This window comes from Cryptotermes secundus, unplaced genomic scaffold (genome assembly GCF_002891405.2).
Source record: "Cryptotermes secundus unplaced genomic scaffold, Csec_1.0 scaffold248, whole genome shotgun sequence".
Taxonomy (NCBI): Eukaryota; Metazoa; Arthropoda; class Insecta; order Blattodea; family Kalotermitidae; genus Cryptotermes; species Cryptotermes secundus.
The window spans coordinates 998,631-1,019,946 of record NW_019737984.1 but is presented as its reverse complement, the minus strand read 5'-3'; the positions used below and the strand labels follow the sequence as shown (position 1 = coordinate 1,019,946).

The 21,316-nt window shown below is 39.2% G+C and overlaps 1 protein-coding gene across 2 annotated transcripts in view; it reads left to right on the top strand.

The window, feature by feature from the left end:
- Nucleotides 1–21,316, top strand: part of LOC111870586 — a 107,189-nt gene that overhangs the window by 73,211 nt on the left and 12,662 nt on the right. For both annotated transcript variants that reach the window (XM_033753905.1, XM_033753906.1), the window contains 7 exons: nucleotides 11–196; nucleotides 4,479–5,069; nucleotides 6,662–6,850; nucleotides 7,787–8,548; nucleotides 11,498–11,863; nucleotides 16,509–16,712; nucleotides 17,435–17,683. In XM_033753905.1, the coding sequence (XP_033609796.1) occupies nucleotides 11–196; nucleotides 4,479–5,069; nucleotides 6,662–6,850; nucleotides 7,787–8,548; nucleotides 11,498–11,863; nucleotides 16,509–16,712; nucleotides 17,435–17,683 (2,547 nt within the window). The remainder of the gene's footprint in view (nucleotides 1–10; nucleotides 197–4,478; nucleotides 5,070–6,661; nucleotides 6,851–7,786; nucleotides 8,549–11,497; nucleotides 11,864–16,508; nucleotides 16,713–17,434; nucleotides 17,684–21,316) is intronic.

Genomic DNA, 21,316 nt, shown 5'->3' with positions numbered 1-21,316 from the left:
TTTTCTGTAGCTTCTGCACCAAATGTTGGTTGCACATCGAACTCTGAATGTTTCCTACAAGAGTCTTGTGTCAATGGATTGTGTGTGAATCCCTGCAACTGTGGACCAAATGCTGAGTGTAGGGTTTCAAACCACTACCCAGTTTGTTACTGTCAGCAAGGTTATTCTGGCAATCCACAAACTGGATGCTTCAAAGGTACTTATTTTTAGACATCCAAGTTTTAACAGAAACATGTACAGATGTGTACAAAATATGTTGGTAATATAAAAATGACAGTAGTCTGGCCATAAGAGCAATGTGAAACTTTACATAATCCTAGAATGACACTTTTTATTCCTTTAAAGACAGCACATTCTCAAGGATATTCATGATAACCAAACAGAGATAGTTAAATCTTTAATTTTCATTTCAGGCATCCTGTTGTGTTATAATATATAACTTCCTTATTAAGACCATCACATTCTCTATAGAACAGACAATACTTTGTAAGATGAGGCACCAACTAAATATGAATTAACATTAATATTACTACATCTACATCACGAGCCTCCAATAACCGTTTTTATACACAAAATATAGAATACTCTAATTTGTCCATGGGAACAAAACAAAATCACAAAAACCAATGACTGATTTGATGATGTAAAGCATCAATCAAAGAATTCTATTCTTGTTTAGTACTATAACTTTTGTTTTATATAATCTAATTTATTGTATTTTTACGTCAAGTATTTTAATATAATTAATATTATTGTAGTCAGTTTTATTAATGCTGCAGTTCAGTGGTGTATATATGTTAGCCATGTATTTGCCTGATGATGGCTATTAATAGCCAAAACATGTAGCAGAGCCAAAACCGGGCACTGACCTTGATATACAGAGTGATTCAGAAAGATGGACACAATTTCAATTGGCTATATTTCCCAAATTATATGTTGCATTTGAATTCTGTAAATTACGTTTGATTATACATACATGGAAGTTTATAGACGTTCAGTGTTCCCCCGTCCGGCTGCATGGATAACATCTAGACGGTAGCTGAATTCATCCCACACTCGATGACAAATATCTTGCGTCACTGAGTTCACCACAGCTGTGATACGGTTTCTTAGGCCATTCAAATATGTGGGAAGAGGTAGTACATAAACTGCATCTTTCACANATAGAATACTCTAATTTGTCCATGGGAACAAAACAAAATCACAAAAACCAATGACTGATTTGATGATGTAAAGCATCAATCAAAGAATTCTATTCTTGTTTAGTACTATAACTTTTGTTTTATATAATCTAATTTATTGTATTTTTACGTCAAGTATTTTAATATAATTAATATTATTGTAGTTAATTTTATTAANAGTGGCCAGAACTGAAGTGCTAGGTCTTCATTCCCCCTTCGACCTATCCATCGTTGAGGTAGAGATTCATTTGGGAAACGTCAAACATTCAGGTGCCAATGTGGTGGAGCTCTGTCCTGCTGGAAAATGTAATCTCCTGAATCTTCATTCATTTGAGGAACAAGCCAATTTTGCAGCATTCTAAGATACATTACTCCAGTAACAGTGTCTTCATCAAAAAAAAAGGTCAATAAACCTTTGTTAACGATATTGCACAGAACACATTAACTTTCAGGCTGTCCCTCACATGTTCGCGTGTTACACGGGGATTTTGTAGCCCCCATATGCGAACATTGTGCCTGTTGACTTTCCCACTTAGGTGAAACGTAGCTTCATCGCTAAAAATTACACAAGGCAGAAACAGTTCATCTTCCATGTTTTTGAGCATACGGTCACAAAATTCTACATGCTTGACCTTACCGTTTGCGCGAAGAGCCTGTACCAGTTGTAGGTGGTATGGTTTGTACACTAACCAGCGCCTCAATACATGCCAGAAAGTTGTTTGCGATAGTCCAAGTTCTCTACTAGCACTACGGGTTGACTTCATTGGGCTACACTCAAAGCTCACTTGAATGTGCTCCACGTTCTCCTCCCATACACACGATCGGCCCAGGCTTTTACCCTTACACAGAGAGCCAGTTTCATCAAATTGTTTATTCCAACAATAAATTCTCTTCCTTGTTGGAGGTTGGATGTTAAACTTACAACGAAGTGCACGCTGCACCGCAGTCGCAGACTCACTTTTACTGAACTCACGAATGCAAAAGATCTTGTGTTGCATAGTAGCCATCTCGCTTACAACTGATGCAGTGCTGGAGTGCTCTAGCAGTAGTATTAGAAACTTTACAACACCGTCTTTCAAATGTACTTTGCAGAATTCAAATGCAACATATAGTTCAGGAAATATAGCCAATTTAAATTGTGTCCATCTTTCTGAATCACCCTGTAGTTGTGTTGTGACAGTCTTAATAAAGAAGTTGTAGATCTTTGATGTTGTAAGGTGTCTGGAATTAAAGTTTCTTGTAGTTTGGTCCTCTGTTCTTTTGTTAAAATGGCCACATTTTATAATTGTTTAAGATATTGCAGTGCAACAGAAAGCACTTTTGAAACTTTAAGAATATAGCCATAATTTATACTGATTCATTAATATTTTTGCATGTTTCACTATTTTAAAGGGGTGCATTAAGCCTCATGGTGATAATTGAGGAGCTATTTCAAGGAAATAATGGCTCCAGTCTAGAAAACCGAAATTAACGGCCATGGGGATTCGTTGCACTGACCATGCGACACCCTCTATCCGCAAAAGTTGGCACTAAACTTTGCTGACAAGCGGCGGTCATTCTGACTGTATAGTTAGCTTGCGGACTAAAATCACAGCGTTTGTTTTTTAACTAAAAATTTAATTTTAAGATGTAGGTTCTGGGAGTTGCAAAGTATCTACCAAATGAATGTACTTAATAATGTAAGACACTGTGTTTCACCTGTAGGGGAATTAGACTGGCAACACTGGAATATTTGTTTCTCAAAGCCATGATGAAATGAATGCGCTTTCACTCTTCTAATTTTTGCTTATGTATTCATTTTGTGACTGGCCAAACATAACTGCAAAATCCATCATACAGGTCACACAGCAGAAACAATGACTCACTGTTTGAATTTCATACACTTGGTAAATAACAAGAATCACTTAGGTCACTGCAATTCATATTATTGGTTAGTAAAGACTGGAACATGGGAAACTGGGATAACTCAGTTTAGTGACTAGACTATGTGCTGGACAGCAGGGGAATCAGAGTTTGATTCCCGGCAAGGCAAGAGATATTTCTCTTCCCAGTAGAATCAAACAGGCTTCCTTGCCCATCCAGCCACCTATACAATAGGTAGATACTCAAATTTGCTTCCCCAGTTGTAAAGCAGCCAAGGCATGAAGCCTTCACATAGTGTCAAAGTTAAATATGGTGGGTTCATAACTCCACTCCTACATATATCTTCATGATGTCTTGCTTAATTAATTAAGCATAAAAATAACTTTACCCTTACATTGTAGATTGGAACATGGACAGACACATAGTTTTCAGGCTTCGTAAAGCAAAGTTATGTTGTAGCATAAATCAGACATCCTACAAGATTTTCTCAAAACTCTGTACATGAGTTTATTCCCTCATGAGCAATGATTTTAAGGCATTCAAGACAGATCAACCAACTGTAAGAAGAACTTAACATTTTAGTTAGTTAGTTTTCCTGAAGTACTCTTCCTGTTTATTTTATATATTGTTTGTTGATTACTATCTGTAGCTCAGAATGTATGGCCTCAAATAGTACAGTGATTAATCAGTAATGAATTGGAAAGAATGTGGAAGGAAACCATCATGGCATAATTTCTTTGTACTGACACCTCATTTTCTGGGAAGAACTGATGAAACTCATGAGAACTTAATCATAGCAACTGGTCTCTGGTCCAAGTATGGCTGTATGCCATGATATCATTTTCTATAGCTTTTGATATATGATGAATCTGCATCTTTGTTCACCTCTTGACCCACTTCAAGGGGTTTTCTTACTGAGGAGAAGTTAATGCTGACAAGTTATGTTACACCTGCTGTCACAAAGCTTGTACAATTTTTCTGTGAAAATTGACACAAATGATAACACTTTGGGCTTGTACATTAGTCTCTTGACTAACAGGGGGTAGATTATCCAGAGGCTTTGCTGAGAAAATTGGCTGGTGTGTCCAATTCTCAAAAGATAAACCTCATGTGAAACCCTTTTTTTAAAAATAACACGTATGAAACAAAGGAAATTTTTATTTCACATTTGAATATTTACTTCAAAACTCAAGAAGACTTTGTTTTTTCTTTTTAATGTTTAGAAGCTTACCACCATCTTTGTTAACTAAACCATGACAAGCAGGCCCAGCTCATATTGCCCTCTGATGGTGAATTAAATAATGCTAATTATAGGCAAGTTCTCAATTAAATAAAACAAATAAATAGAATAAAACATGAAACTTTCCTTATATTCGAGAATTATTTGAAATTCATTTGTCTTCAAACTAATTATATGACTTTGTTTTATTATAGTTGGATGTCAGTTAGACAGTGACTGCAGCAATGACAAAATGTGCTATAATGGCGAATGCCTTAATCCGTGTATCTTGGGAGTGCCTTGTGCTGCCAATGCAGAATGTTATGGTGATGCTCATCGTGCAGCATGTAAATGTCCTTCTGGCTATGCTGGAAATCCCTTTGATCACTGTGAGAGGGTTGAATGCCGAGCGAACACAGACTGTCCTGCAGATCGGGCTTGTTTGGAACATCGTTGTATAAATCCATGTGCCAGTATTGCAAATCCACCATGTGCCTCAAATGCTATCTGCTATGCCCAGAACCATGCAGCAGGATGCAGATGTCCTGAACATTTGCCTATTGGAAACCCACTGGCATACTGTGAACGTGTGGCTCCACCACCTGAAGAGCCAGAATGCCGAACTGATGTGGATTGTCCAAGCCGCTTGGCTTGTATTAAGGATGAATGTGTGAATCCCTGTGAAGAACTGTCACCATGTTCTCCAACAGCACAGTGTAGAGTACTAGACACAGTTCCTGTCCGTACAATGACATGTACTTGTCCAGAAGGATGGGTGCCCAACGTTGATGGGGAATGTAGACCTGGTAAGGAGCCAGGCAGACATAAAATACAGTATACTGTTGTTTGTCTGTCTGTTAATTGATTGTTTTATGGATAATATGTTATAATATTTCTTTAGTTTTCATTATTTATTGAAGGTTTATAAAATTGTGTTTTGTTAAACACACGAACGACTGTGAAATAAGTTTTCATCTATCTTTTCCATTACATACTTCTACCAGTCCCTTCAATGGCATCCTTGACATTCTGCAATAATCTGTTGTGAGAAGTGTAAGTTAGCAGTGGAGGTGAAGGCTGTACTTTCATTTCCCATGATACTAAGGTGCTAATCATATACTTATAAACAGCAACTGTTTTTTTTATGTAAAAAGTGTTTTCTATTATTCTTATATTTATTTTTAGCCTGAGGGTCAGAACTGGTAGATGAGTAACTTTTGTCTGTTTGGAGGGGTTTGGAGAGCTGAGAAAATCACTGCTTATAACAATTAAAACTGTGATAACCTTATTAGCATAAATAGTACATGATGCAGAATGTAGATTAAAACANATAGAGAATTGAATATCCTAGTAGTGTAACAGTTTGTGTTATATAGCATATAGTAGTACCTGTTAGAAAGTCAGTCCCACCTTTAAATGTTACAGAGAGGGGTCATTGTGATAGTAAATTTAGTATCCATGTATATTTGATTAGTGTTTCTACTTCCTTTAGTTACAGTAGAACCACTATTTAGACTGATAAGGGANCTGCAAGCGACAACACCGTGAGAAACGGTAAAGCAGACTGCTTCTAGCTGTCTAGCTAGCTGTTTTCTAGCTGTCTTTCATATTACACTATTTTTATTTAAAAGCATGAGACCTTGTCTAGGGATAAGTCATTGGACTTTTGTGACAGAGGTCTCATGTTTGGGACCAGCCAGATTCATTGTTAATTTATCCTTGTGCTTTTCTTTCACTTTTCTTATCTCTGACAGAAGTTGAAACTTCATTTGGATCCTCTGTTAAGCTGCAGTTCCCTTTACCAGCCACCATCCTGCCAGTGGGAGCAGTAAGGTCTCCTTAAATGCTTCAATCTCACAAATGGACACATATTACTGTATAAATCAGTCAGAGTCAGGGAAGAACAAAATATTTCAGAACAAATAACCTACTTCTTTCTTTCCTTTTCTGTCTTCATAGACATCAGAATTTATTATGTAGCTTCATGACCACTTAGTACTTCAGAATCTAACACTGAGAGTAGCGCTAGACCAAGTCTGTATGCAGGTTGGGGATTTGGGATAAAGTTCGTCAGCTCCCAGAGAAATTTTACACCAAGAATGTATACAGAAAGAAGTGACAATTGTGCAAACTCTAGTAGAATACTTCCCAGATTCTGACCTGTGAATACATTTGAATTTTGTAATGTAATCAGAATTCTGGAAAATATATCCATATCTCTGCTAGAATAAATAAGGTATTTATACTTGTTATATTCTTGTATCATAATTAATATTAATCTGCATTCATTCTAAGATATGAATAATGAAAAAGAAATCTACAACAACAAAGATATCTTGATTTTCATGGATAAAAATCATTAACCTAATCATGATTAATGCATTGCTTCTGCTTGCAGTGATAGTGCCAATGCCTCCAGGCTGTACAAGTGACAATGACTGTCCCAGCACTGAGGCCTGTATTAACCGTGTGTGTCGAAATCCTTGTGACTGTGGTTCAAATGCCAATTGCCTTGTCCAGAATCACCGTCCCATCTGCTCTTGTGAAGCTGGCTTTGAAGGCAATCCAAACATTGCTTGTCACACTGGTAAGACGTCCATATGTATATTAACTAGTGAAGTTAATAATTACACCTGATGCACTTGTTCTTACAGACTTATTTATAAGATTCTTTTAATCTAACTTGAAAGAAAACATTTATGGTAATTTTACTATCATGTAGTATTTTATGGCAGAAACGTATACTGTAGGCATTAATGAATAATTTTTTAGTGTAAAATAATATGTAGTTGAGGTTCTGTTTAAGAACCCTTGGTACAAACATTCCAGTGCTTGACTCAATGTAAATTTAAAAGTTAGCAAACTTGGAAATGAAACATTGTATAACAATGCCTGAAAATTTTTAAATTTAACTTTAAAAGTTAGAATCCATTGCCTTGTTTTTGTTCTTACTGTACATTAGTCCACTGTGTTACTTACACCCAGATGTTTGGTCAGACAATTATGGAATTGTAAAGTAATAAATACATTTGGAAAAGCTTATTAAATAAGTTAAACAATTTTTATTCTGTTAATTATGGTCAAATGTAAACATACCAGTTTGAAAATTTCTTCTGCCTGTCAGTTACTTGTTCCACCTAAGTAGTCACAAGCTTTCAGTTAGCCCCTTGCATTAAAAAATTCTGTGCCACTCAAATCAAAACTCAGGTTTTTATTCTATTCCCAGCATTTAGTCAGACACCTAGGTGTATGTCCTTTGAGTATCCTACCAACATTTCTAATTACTATTTTCAAAATAGTAGCACTTTCATAAGAAAGTACAATCTGCTGTAAGACAGTCGCTTCTTAAAGAACTGTATGGCAAAGAAATTACTCAAATTTCTACAAGTGCACCTTCCTTTCTCTAATATTCATTTTAAATTGTCTGCTAAGTGATATCTATAAAACCATATTTAATTTGATGTACAAGTAATGTTCATTTTGAAGCAGTTTTTTTTTATCTCAAAATTTCCTTTTCTTACAGTTGGATGCCGAAGTGACTCCGAATGTGAATCTGGAAAGGCCTGTGTGAATGCCAACTGTGTGAACCCCTGTCTAGTCAACAATCCTTGTGGTGCAAATGCTGAATGTTATGCATATGGCAACAGAGCTGAGTGCCGTTGTCTGAGTGGTTATCGAGGAAATGCATATGTACGTTGTTATATTGTTGGTTGTCGCAGCAATAATGATTGTCCCAATGATCGTTCCTGTATCAATGCCCAGTGTATCAATCCTTGTGTTTATGATAATGCTTGTGCACCTCGGGCAGAATGCCGTGTGCAGAATCACTTTGCTGTTTGCCGATGCCCACCAGGATACATTGGGAACCCATACGTTGGATGCCGACCTGAACCTCGACCTGAATGCAAAGAAGATCCTGATTGTCCCACCAGACTTGCTTGCCTTAATGAAAAATGTCAGGATCCATGCAGTGTTTTAGAGCCATGCAGACGTCCATCAGAATGCTTGGTTGTGGGATCAGTACCAGTCCGCACCATGATTTGTGTGTGCCCCAGTGGTTACGTTAGTAGTGGTAGTGGCACTTGTAAGGCCACGCCTCCCGTCACAAAAGTAGGAGAATGTGTCAGTGATATTGACTGTCCAGAAGAGAAAGCCTGTGTTCGAGGAGTGTGTATAGCGCCATGCAATTGTGCACCCAATGCAGATTGCAGGATCAAAGACCATAAGCCTGTCTGTACTTGCAGGGAAGGATACGAAGGAAATCCAGAGATAGAATGTGTACGAGGTATGTTGAGTGATATATTTCAGATACTATTTTATGCTTCAATATGTGAATCAGAGCATCATAATATTATCAGAAGATGAAACATTTTTAGCATAGTTACAGTAATTGTGAATTCACAGAGATAAATAATGTAAATAGTAGAGCAAGCAGGTATCTCATTTGAAGAGTTCTGTCTTCTGGGATTTGATGCCATGTTGTCCTTTGAAAGTCAAATGATGTTTCATAGAAACATGTCACCTCCATCTTCAGATTTAAGGCATAAGCCAAGCAAGAAACCAGCATGATCAGGTAGAAAGCAGTGGACTACATTATATCCCTTAAGATAGAGTTCTTCTTAATTACTTCTGTAAGAACCTCAGGTCCTACAGGCATCTCATTTCTAGTGATTATTTTGTTAGTGGAATGTTTGGAATTCCATACCCTTTCCATTAGTTTAATGTTAATGATTCAGTGCTAGAATGAGGTACAAACAAGTAGTCTGCCTGATTCACCAAGTCTGAGACCATCTGTTTTATTTTGTAGAGCTTTGGTGGAATACACTTTGAGAAAGAATGCCACATTTTGTAACTACAGTATTTGTAGTAAAGGTATTTTTTGGGTTTGTCAGCACAGCAAACAGTTGATTATGAAACTGATATTAAGGTCTTAATTTTGTTTTCTATTCCCACAGTGCGTTTCGATATGCAGGGATCATCATTAAATAATTGAAACAGAAAAAGAAAATTGAGCACCAATTATCAATAGAACCTCCGTCGAGTGTAACAATATATATTCTTGTCACCATTTTCTCACATTTGCCTTACATGTTTCGGCTCACAAAGAGCGATCATCAGAGGCAACCACAACAAAAACATGGAAACACTTGCACTGCTCAACAATCACAATATACAGTTTTTTGTGGAAGATGTTACACGTATCGGAGCGTAAAACACAACAACATCCAGTACCTCGAGTGCGGGTATCCCATTTGCATTTAAAATATCACCCACAAAGCGGGTCGTTAATGTTAAAATTAAAGTTAAAACCGTCCAAGTAAAATATTCAGGTTCCTCTTAGTGGATAGTCCCAATGGGGGAGGCGTCAGCACGAGGTTGTGTGGGCTTGTGGTCGGTTGTGTCCGACGCGTAGTGTATTGTGTACTCGGCGGACACAACCGACCACAAGCCCACACAACCTCGTGCTGACGCCTCCCCCATTGGGACTATCCACTAAGAGGAACCTGAATATTTTACTTGGACGGTTTTAACTTTAATTTTAACATTAACGACCCGCTTTGTGGGTGATATTTTAAATGCAAATGGGATACCCGCACTCGGGGTACTGGATGTTGTTGTGTTTTACGCTCCGATACGTGTAACATCTTCCACAAAAAACTGTATATTGTGATTGTTGAGCAGTGCAAGTGTTTCCATGTTTTTGTTGTGGTTGCCTCTGATGATGGCTCTTTGTGAGCCGAAACATGTAAGGCAAATGTGAGAAAATGGTGACAAGAATATATATTGTTACACTCGACGGAGGTTCTATTGATAATTGGTGATTGATAGTGTAACGGACCAAAATGAAACAATTCAAAATAAGAAAATTGAGTGTTAACACCTCATTGTCAATTTGATTTGTCTCATTCTGGTCCGTCACACTACAAATGACACAGCATGCACATAAACTACACGACTAATAATAAGAACATAAAATCAAGAGAAATAAACGACATCTCCCACCATCAGGAGGAAAACAACATGACCCAATGTCAGCTCACAATATTTTAACATAATAACTAATTTTTACATGCAAAAAAAATTTTAATACAATTTTAAATACATTGGAAGGCTACTGTATGGAAAAGTAAACATCATATCGCGTGCAGTGGAAAATCCCAATCAGAATACCCAGCAAATACGCTTAAAAGAAACAGCATCATACGTAAATCTACACTTCGAGAAGCACCATCGTGAATGCCCAAGACAAACATCAAAACCAACCGTGATAATAACAAAATTTATATAGTGAGCATTATTCATAGCTTAAGTGCATATTGTTAAAACATCTTATGTGACAGTGTTTCCCGATCATAATGGTGTGCCTCTGAGGATGATTCTTTTGAATTGAAACATGTAAGGTGAATAAAGACTGAAGTGTTGTAAACTTGTATGTCACACTGGACTGAAAAATGACCTCAATGTCAGTTTAATAATGAAGCAATTTTTGTGTTGATGGCTCATAAAAATGCCTGTAATACAAGAGACAAGACAGGGTAAAAAAGGAAAGGTACAGTGTTTGTGTTTGTCATCAGTAACATTGATATTCTTGATATGGTTTTACTTGTGAAGTTTGCCTGATTCAGATATATCTGAACTTGCAGTACTCAAAGGCATGAGAACCATTATGATTCAAGTATTAATTGAATGCAAAATGTATAAATTAAGTGCCACTATCTTTCCATGATATGGCTTTAAAATCTTTTTTCTTATGGTTCTTTTAACATCTGGATTCAGCTGCATATTGTTACTGAGACATGTAGGTTTTGAGGTTTTCACAGCAGTTGGTATGAAGAGCTCTATCATCTGGGACTCAATGCAGTGTAATCCATTGAAACTGAATCAACGTTTCAGTGGAACTTGTCACCTCCAGTTTCAGGGATGAATAATAAGCCACTCAAGCTCTTCTTGCTACCTTCTTCATTTTAGTTTTTTGTTTGGCTTATTTTTCAGTGCTGAAGATGGAGGTGACATATTCTACTGAAATGTTGGTTGCATTTCAACAGACTACATATCATTGTATCCCAGATGACAGAACTCTTTTTATTATTGAGATAGTTGCTTTTCAGTTTGAACTGTAGTTTTTTCATTGCAAATAGAATTAATTGCTACGCATTCTTGAAGCACATTACTTTTTATTTATGTAGCAAAATGTGGCAGCAGTATTTATGTGTAAAATATGTGGTTGTTGCAGTGGGCTGCCGAAGTGACAGTGACTGCTCAGGTCAGCATTCATGTGTGAACCGCAACTGTGTGCCGGTATGTTCACCAGACGGAAGTTCATGTGGCCATGCTGCCATCTGCTATGGAGCCAAACACCGTGCTGTTTGTGAATGTCCACCTGGCTTGTCAGGCAATCCTAAAGTGGCATGTGTTTTCCTGGGCTGTCGATCTGATTCAGAATGTCCTACCAAACAAGCTTGCATCAACAGTCAGTGCATAAACCCTTGTGATGATAGAAATCCATGCATAACACCTGCTGAATGCCATGTATATAATCATCGTCCCACCTGTGCTTGCCCACCAGGATATGTTGAGGACACTCCACTAACATGCAAGAGTAAGTACTTAGAAGGATAGTCTTTTAAAAGATTTGTGTAGGATTGTTCTGGAACTTGATGGGAGCATAAACTTTTAAATGTAACCCATCATGAAAATGAATAATAAAAAATTAAAGCTATCCCTGTAACAGGGCGTGGAGACCCATAAGGTTGTGATATGTCAAGGCTCCCACATTTTCTCTAGATAATCAGCTCACAAGTGGCAGTGAGTTTGTAAGCCTTAGGCACTGGCCGCTCTTTACCCCCAGGAAGATTCCTAGTACTCATTTCTGTTAGAGGCCAAGTCGACCCCATGGCTATAGAGCAGCTGGAAGGATTAGGCCAATTGAAAAATCCAATGACCTCATCAGGAATCAAACCCAGGACCTTTTGGCTTGTAGCATAGTGCCTCAACCAACTACACTACTGCATGCCCCTGAATATGACCAGTACCAATTAATATTCTATCTTGCATTGATGATATTAAGGTAAAGCTGCCGAAAGAAGAGAAAACTGTTTAATATACTGAATGACAATCCAGAGTAGAAACAGAAATTACTGATGTGGTAAGATATGGTAAAATATCTGCTATAGAAATATTTCTGTAACATAGAAATCCTACATACCAGAAAGATGCAATATGGCATTGTAAAAGTGTGATGCTTGTATGGATAAATCTCATATAATTAAGATGTCAGAACTTAGGGTCCTTTAAATTTTGTTGTTTGATGATTACATTGGCACCAACCACCCACCTGCCTACCATCCCCCACACATGAATACAGTTAATTCAGCTCCATGTATCAGAACACGAACTAAACCATATATTTGTTCAAGACATATTTCTTCTTCTAATTATCCCCCCTCCTCCAATTAAACACAGTGGAATCCCCATTCAGAAGTAATTTAAAGTTGTCTCTAAGTAATATTCACATTTTTACTGTCCTGAACCATTCACTACCCTCCAATTCTGAACTCTTACTTTATTGCCTACATCCAACCATCTTTTTATGGGGATGGAGTCTGTTTGGACTTATAAATATTTCTATCCTCTATTCGAAATTGTTAATAAGATACAGGCCTAGTAAGAAACATTTCTATATGTGAGTGATGAACAGTCATTTAGTTCATATTGTCACGTGTCTTGAGTTTGAATCTTGTTGATCACGTGTGTAAGTTCAATCCCACTTCTGACACCAGTTGTCACGTGTTGGGTGTATAACATGACAAATAATTTCACTGCTGACTGGAGAACTGTCTTCGGCCGCTGATACACTTTTAACTGACAACAACTGTACTTGGCGACGGCCACATTTCAACTCACTTCGTAGGAAGTGTGGTTCGCTTATATAGTCGCAGCGTTTGCCTGTTACGCAATGGGTACTGCTGTTGCCTGGTGTCATGTTGACAGCGGCGTTGCGTGCCATGTCACAGTGCGGAGGGGGGGGGACAGAGTGCTGACTCACCTGCCACATCACTACTGGGTAGGGAGGGGTTGTCCATCGTCACTCCCACCGGTATTACTATGGGGACCTCTTCTTCTTGTGCCGCCACAGGTTTCATGTCCACTGGGGCCGGCTTTTCTTCTACTAGACGTACCTCCATCTCTTGGTAGGCTGTTGTCTTTAATTCTTCTTCTAGATGCGCCTCCGTTGTTTCTCGGCAGGCCTTCATCTCTTTCTGCCAGGCATCCATATTGGCTTGCAACCTCTTCTCTCACATGGCAGCCGTCCTTGCTTTGATGGCTCTCGTTCTTGCTTGGGTAGCTTTTGTCTCTGCATCCAACTTCTCCGCAGGCGTCCATCTCTGGTCACCAGGCTTTCAAGTCGGCATCTGCTTTCACTTGGTTTGCCCTCATGTTGGCGTCCATTCTTGCCAGCATGTCGATTATTCGCTGCATCTCCATTTTGTCGCAGTAAAGTACTCGATGCACAATAATTCAATTATTTGTCAACACCAAATTGTCACACATTTAGACACTGAAACTTGTTGGTAACGTGTGTAAGTTCAAATCCCACTTCTGACACCAAATGTAACGTGTTTCGTTACTGAAGATGCCGTTTGGATTGTTAACTGGTTTATTTAACAACCTACAAGTCTCGGCTACAATTATTTATAACACGGTTACGGGTTTACACACTTTACAACCCTACACACAAATATCATCTCACTATCACGATTCACTCGTTACAACTGAACTCGGTGACTGCTACAATTCAACTGTGTTAGGCGACTGCTATATTTCAACTCACTTCGTAAGCAGTGTGGTTCACTTATATAGTCACAGCGCTTGCCTGTTACGCAATGGGTACCGCTGTTGCCTGACATCGTGTTGACAGTGACGTTGCATGCCATGTCACAGTGCGGAGGGGGGGGGGGCAGAGCGCTGACTCACCTGCCACATCACTGCTGGGTAGGGAGGGGTTGTCCTCCATTGCGCAACATGTCACAATATTTACATTCTCTGTGAAATGTATAAAAAGTATTGCCACAATTGTGAGTGACTCTTGATGGGGTTTTGGATTGGATATTGGATTTATTGACCACTTACTGATCATAGCTACAAGCAACTATAACAGTCTCACTGAATTACACACTCCAAATATTACTGTAACTACAGCACACATAAGTCTTCTCTGCCTTCACTAGATGTTTCCTGATAACAGATTTTAACACTGGAAATTCTTCAGCTTCTGTGCTAACTGCATTGACTATGTCTTGTTGTCACAGACTCCTTGCAGTTCTCTCATTGCTTCAGCTAGCTAACTCCCAGTCTGGCAGCCATTTCACACCAACCTCCTCATCATTTCTTCACAGCTGGACTCTCAACTGAATAGCTCCCAGCCTGGTGGCCATTTGACACTAACCTCCTACACTTCTCAGCAGCCTCAATTTTAACTGAGTACTGAATTCACTGTTCCAAACTGTTCCAGTTATAACATCTTAGTATGGGCCACACAGAAAACACCATTCCCATGTTGCTGTTTATTTGTTGCTTATTAAGAATCTGCTGCCTAGCAACAGATGTTGTCCTATTGTTTGTTTCATGGTCATTGCCTAGAAATGAATGTTGTTTCAGAGCCATTCACCAGCAACAGCTGTTTCTTTGGCACCACGGTTCTTGCTTTGAGCAAATATGCCACATTGCTCCCTTCTTAAGGATGCTCATCTCGACTAGCCTATCAGTGTGTCACCATTCCTTCCTTTCCAAGGGCTGTGACATCTGTGATCAGTCTCACCTTCCTCCTCATTTCTCATACCGATTACTTCCCAATCGCTTCTGCTGCTCCATCCTTAAGGCCACTCTTTCTGAGCGGTTCTCTCATAGGGTGCCAGTCAGTTCAGGTTTATCACCATCATCTGGCTTTTCTGATTGGTGGGAGAAAGACTACCTAAGATGGCCGATGCTCCTGCATCTCAGGCTCTTACTATGTGCAGTCTCTTCTTTCAATTTGGAGGGGGCTGGCCTGTCCACAATGTCCTGACATTCATTTTCAAAATTTCCAATTACAGCACACATAAGTCTTCTCTGTCTTCACTAGATGTTTCCTGATAACAGATTTTAACAGTGGATTTTCTTCAGCTTCTGTGCTAAGTCTTCTTGTGGGCTGCCCCATAGATCAAGCGGTTAGTCCCTGGCTTCCCACTGCGGCGGTCCAGGTTCGATCCCGGGTCTGATCAAGTGGGATTTATGGTGGACAGAGTGGCACTGAGGCAGGTTTTCTCTGAAATCTTTAGTTTCCCCTGCCAATCTTCATTCTACCAATTGCTTCACAATCACCCTCACCTATCATCTGGGGCTGGTACAATAGGCCAGAAGTGGCCGCAGTACAAGGGACATAGTCCCACCCCACTAGCAATAAAAAAAAGTCTTCTCATCATAGACTCAGTACTTCAACTGACTAGCTCCCAGGCTGGCGGCCATTTCACACCAGCCGCTTAGTCTTCTCCCCATAGCCTGACTTTCAAGTGAACACTGAACTCATTGCTTCAAACCACCCCTGTTATAACATCTCAGCATGGACCACACAGAAAACACAGTTCCTCTGTTGCTGTTCAGTTGTTGCTTATTAAGAATCTGCTGCCTAGCAACGAACGGTGTTCTGTTGTTAATTTCACAATCATTGCCTAGAAACAGATGTTTCAGAGCAACAGCTGTTTTGCTGGCTTTGTAGTTCTTACTTTCAGCATATATGGTACAATATGTTTACATGTTCACATGTTCGTACCTGCATTTATGATTAAAGATGCAAGTGTTGTATGATAAGTTGTTCAGCTGAAATACAAACTGAAAAGAATTGGTTAGAATCATGAGTCATAGACCGAGCATGACAGTAAGATGATTGACATTCATGTTTTATATTCAGGATGTCTGAGGTCTGGAACTTAACTTGTGGCTACCATTCTCTTAGCACCATAAAGCAGACCATGAACACTTCATACCATGCACTTTCTGATTCATTCACCATTAGCCTTTCAGTGAATGCTACAGACATCACCTACAGAATTGTTAAATAAACCAAGAATTCATCTGTCAAAGGTCACAGAAACAGGAACTTTGTATGAAAACATGCTATGAATATATGATTGAGGCATGTGATATGCTTCTTTATAATTAACAGAGAATTTCAAAATTATTTCTGCACCAAGAACTTTTCATTACAGCTGAAGAAAAGGGATGCAGGGAGGACTATGACTGCCCATCTCAGACAGCTTGTATTGGAGGGGAATGTGTGAATCCATGTGATGCTACTGAACCTTGTGGGACAAATGCAAACTGCAGGGTTTTGGACACTGTGCCAGTGCGAACCATGATCTGTGAATGCCTGCCAGGTTATCATGGAAATGCTGCAGTTCACTGTGATAAGAGTAAGTTTCTCTTATATGCTGATAATGGAGCAAATATCAGCAAATGCATGGGGACATTGTATTGACACTATGGGATAATATAAGTGAAGGCTTGCTTACACACTAACCTAATGGATGTGAACTTAGGTAGGACCCAGTGCTGATGTGAAACTGAGATTATCACAATTTTAAATTCAAGAGAACTATACCATAACCTTCTATACTCTTTCAATACTAGAATGACTTTAGTGTAGAGAAATGATTGCAGGTAACACTGGATGACAAGAAAGAATTATGTCTCTGTCATATGTACAGAAATGGATACATTTTTTTTATCACTAAGTTTGAAAATGACCACCAATTTTGAGTGAATCATAAATTAAATTTGGTCTAATATAAAGATATAACAACAACATTAAAGCATAAATTGCACACTGAACTCATCTGAAGTGTAGCAGGCAGCAAGCAAAGTTCTGCTTGATGCCTGCTTGATGTTGGTTTCTTGCTTGGTTTATTTTTCGACCTTGAAGTTTGGGGCAGTATTTTCCTCAGAAATGTCAGTTGACTTTCACTGGGCTCATGATGTTATGTCCCAGAAGACAGAATTGCTGAATGGTATTTATTTTCATTATTGAGCAACACAACTTTCAAACACAGCTTCAAGAAATATTAATATTTCCTGTGATATTCATTAAAATGAGAATTGCAGAAATACTTCAGCTTAAAGATCGGTTTTCTTACAGTTTCAACATGCCGAATTGATAAGGGATTCATCCGCAATGAAGCTGGAGAGTGTGTGTGCCCACCAGGGACAGGCCTTAATGAGAATGAGGACTGCATCCGTTGCCCAGAGCAGAATGGCCTGAAGGTGGATGAGAGAGGTCACTGTGTGTGTGCTCTGGATCGAGGCTTAATTATTGATGAGAGAGGCAACTGTATTTGCCCTGTTGAGTACGGTTACATGCTGAATATCAGTGGCTACTGCAATAAACGTAAGTAGCAGAAACACATGTGACTTAAATTTATATTCATCATATACTTACTTACTTACTTATGGAACTGAGCTCTTCTTGAGGAGAAGCCAAATCTGTAGCTACTCAAGAATTTCCCAGCATTTTATGGAAACCAAAGGTTCATTACCATGTTCACAAGAGCCCTCCACTGGTCCCTATCCTGAACCAGATCAATCCAATCCACACCATCCCATCCTATCTCTCTAGGATCCATTTTAATATTGTCCACCAACCTACTCCTTGGTCTTCCCAGTGGTCTCTTTCCTTCTGCCTTTCCCACAAATATCCTATATGCATTCCTCTTCTCCCCTATTTATGCTACATGCCCTGCTCACCTCATCCTCCTTGACTTGATCGTTCTACTTTTACTTGGAGAAGAGTACAAGTTAGGAAGCTCCTCATTATGCAGTTTTCTCCAACCTCCTGTCACTTCATCCCTCTTCTGTCCAAATATTCTCCTCAGCACCCTGTTCTCAAACACCCTCAGTCTGTGTTTCTCCCTTAATGTCAGAGACCAAATTTCACACCCATATGGAACCACAGGCAAAATTATAGTTTTGTATATTCTAATTTTTATGTTTTTGGACAGTAGATGAGAACATCAAAGGTCCTGGACTAAATGGTAGCAAGCATTACCCAGGTTCAATCTCCGCTTAATTTTCTGCTGAATCGTGTTTTGATCTGTTATTGTTGTTCCAAAGTATCTGAACTGTGCTACATTTTCAAAACATCTGTATCCTACCTTTATGTCAAGATTTTGAACTGCATTTTGGTGACGAGACAGCAACATATACTTGGGCCGCTTTCAGACAAGACACACAGTGTCCAGCGACTGAAAATACATTAGCATGAATACTAGCATTCACACAAGCGTCTCAGTGTCCCACATCCAAGACACTGTGTCCCAGCTGTGTCTTTCCCCTTCAGTGGCCGAGACACTGACTTCTGGTCTGGCCGCTCGAAGTGCATTGAGTTGTATGCTAGCATTCAGATGGGACATACAGAGTCTAGCGTCATTGATGAAATGGTGGACAAACATTTTGATACATCCATCTGAATGACTGAGGGCAACATCGACGTGGGGTTCTGACGTCAGAGCCACTAAGTGTGCTTGTTGTGGCGTTGAGTGGCTGTGCCCCAGACACTAGTCGCAAGCCACCATGTGTCTTGTCTGAAAGCAGCCTTTGTTTTCTCTGTGTTTACTTCTAAACCAACCCCTTACTTGCGTCAATTAAAGTTTTTGTGTTTTTCTTTATGGTATCTATATTATCACCCAGTAGATTCACATCATTAGCATAGACCAACAGCTGATGTGTCCCCTTTTAATTTCAGTCCCACTTGGTTTCCCTGGACCTTCCTAATGGCAAATTCTAAAGCAAAGATGAACAGGAGTGGCAATAAAGCATCTCCTTGTTTTAGACCATTCTGGATAGGAAATTTATCAGACAAATGTTTACCTACACGGGCTTTACTATATGTTTCATTTAAACACATTTTAATCAGCCTAACTAGTTTCATGGATACCCCATACCCATATCAGAATATTGTACAATACTTCCCTCCTAACTGATTCATATTCACCATATAGTCATTAAATGAACACATACACATTTCTTTCAGTGGTTGTTCTATTATAACTACAGTCTCAGTATCTGTTGCTTTAATAATGAGATGTCCATTGTAGTTATATGCCATCATTTACAGGCAGCATTTTATGTGCTGACTTTGGATACATGCATTGTGTAACTGTCAGATAATTTGTATTAAATATTTCTTTTGTTTTAGCTGGAAACTCTTCCCAGTATATGTTGCCCTCTTCAGACTGATATTTATACTTGTGTTATATTTGAGCTATAAAATGGCCAACTGAATTACAGTGTAGTGCAAGTTAATCTTGGACCTTACAAATTTGTTATTGGCTTGGCTTTTTTGACAGGATCTCATTATAAAGTAATTTCACATAATAGAGCCCCTTCGCGGACCGGTGATTTAAATATTTAAATCACCCTGNACCTTATAGGTACTGTCGTACGCCTCACAGTGTTGGAGATAGTATCTGTTGGTCTCCTGACACAACATGTCAAAGAAACTATCTCCAAAAAACAGTTCAGCTACTTCAGACACTTGCGTAGGGTCTGATGGCATTTGTCTCACCCCTGGATCACCAGTAAACTTTCCCAAAGTGGGTGTTTTGTCCACTTTACCCCATGTGGCTGTCCCCGCAATGCTAGCACTCGCACTTTCATCAGAGCTCTCACTGTCACTTTCACTTTCTCTTCTTGTGACAATATTCTGGGGGCCCCTGTCACTGCCACTGACACTGCCCTCACTATCAAAAGACGAAGCACTTGGCAAGTCAGATAACTCATCGGAGATCGAATCACAGATTTCTTCTTCTCCGAGAGCTCGCACGGCCTTCAACTGCTTTCGTCTCTGAGCCATGTTGACACTGAGAATATCTTGCCTCACACGTAGAAGCTTCGACTTGAACAAAGGGACTTTTCTTTAGAGTGAGAGGGGAATAGAGAATGGTCACGTTGCTGATTCGGAAAACAAACATTCCGAAGGTCAGCTACACAGTACTTTTACAGACACATGGCCACCAAAGCGAGGAATAGTGTGTTGCAACATAACGTGTCCTAAAAGCCTAAATCTAGGCGACCGGTCTGCCACGTTTAAAACCCAAACGCCTAGGCCTAGGCATCTGGTTCACGAAGTGTTAAGCATCTGTAACTCTGTAGCTGCTTAGGACAGCTCATTGTGCTTCCTCTTTCCTTTATAACTGAATTTTTCTTTGTAGATGAACTCACATGTTAATGAATTTAGGAAATCTTATTAAAACCTTGATGATAGTGGTACATTTGTTACAGCCTGGAGAAGGATAAATCCTAATTACTACTAAAGTAAAGTAAAAGTAAAGTTATTCCTGTAACAGGCCGTGGAGGCCCATATGGTTGTGAGAGGTCAAGGCTCTCATATTTTCTAGGCAATTGGCTCACAGATGGCGGTGAGGTCTTACGCGCTGGCCGCCCTTTACCCCCGGGAATATTCCTGATACTCATTTCTGTTAGAGCCTGGGTCAATCCCAGGGCCATAGTGCATCTGGAAGGATTAGGTAAACTGAATAATTCCACCTCATTGGGATTCGATCCTGCGAGCTTCCAGCCTAAACAAACTACTCTACCATGTGCCCCCTCAAAATTACTACTACTGTTATTTATTTATTTATTTATTTATTCTATAATAGCATATATTATATTATGTTAAATGACTTGATGGCAGTGAATAATAAATTTGAAAGGATGTGGAAAGAAATGGCTATGGCCTCATTTAAGGGTCATCTTGGTGCTTGTCTGGAGTGACTGAGGAAGCTACAAAAGACTTTAGTCAGTACAGTCAGCGTTTGGCTGAGATTCAAGCTGGGCACTTCTGAATGCAAATATGAAGTGTTGTTTTCTTAGGGAGATACTCAGTTTGAAACATGGATAGTTGTGGGCTATTTTGGCTGTGTTCTTATGACTTTGTCTTAAGCGGCCTCTGTAGTCTAGGTGTAACGTTCCCACCTCATGACTCAAGGTACGCGGGTTCAAACCCGGCGGAGGTCATGGAATT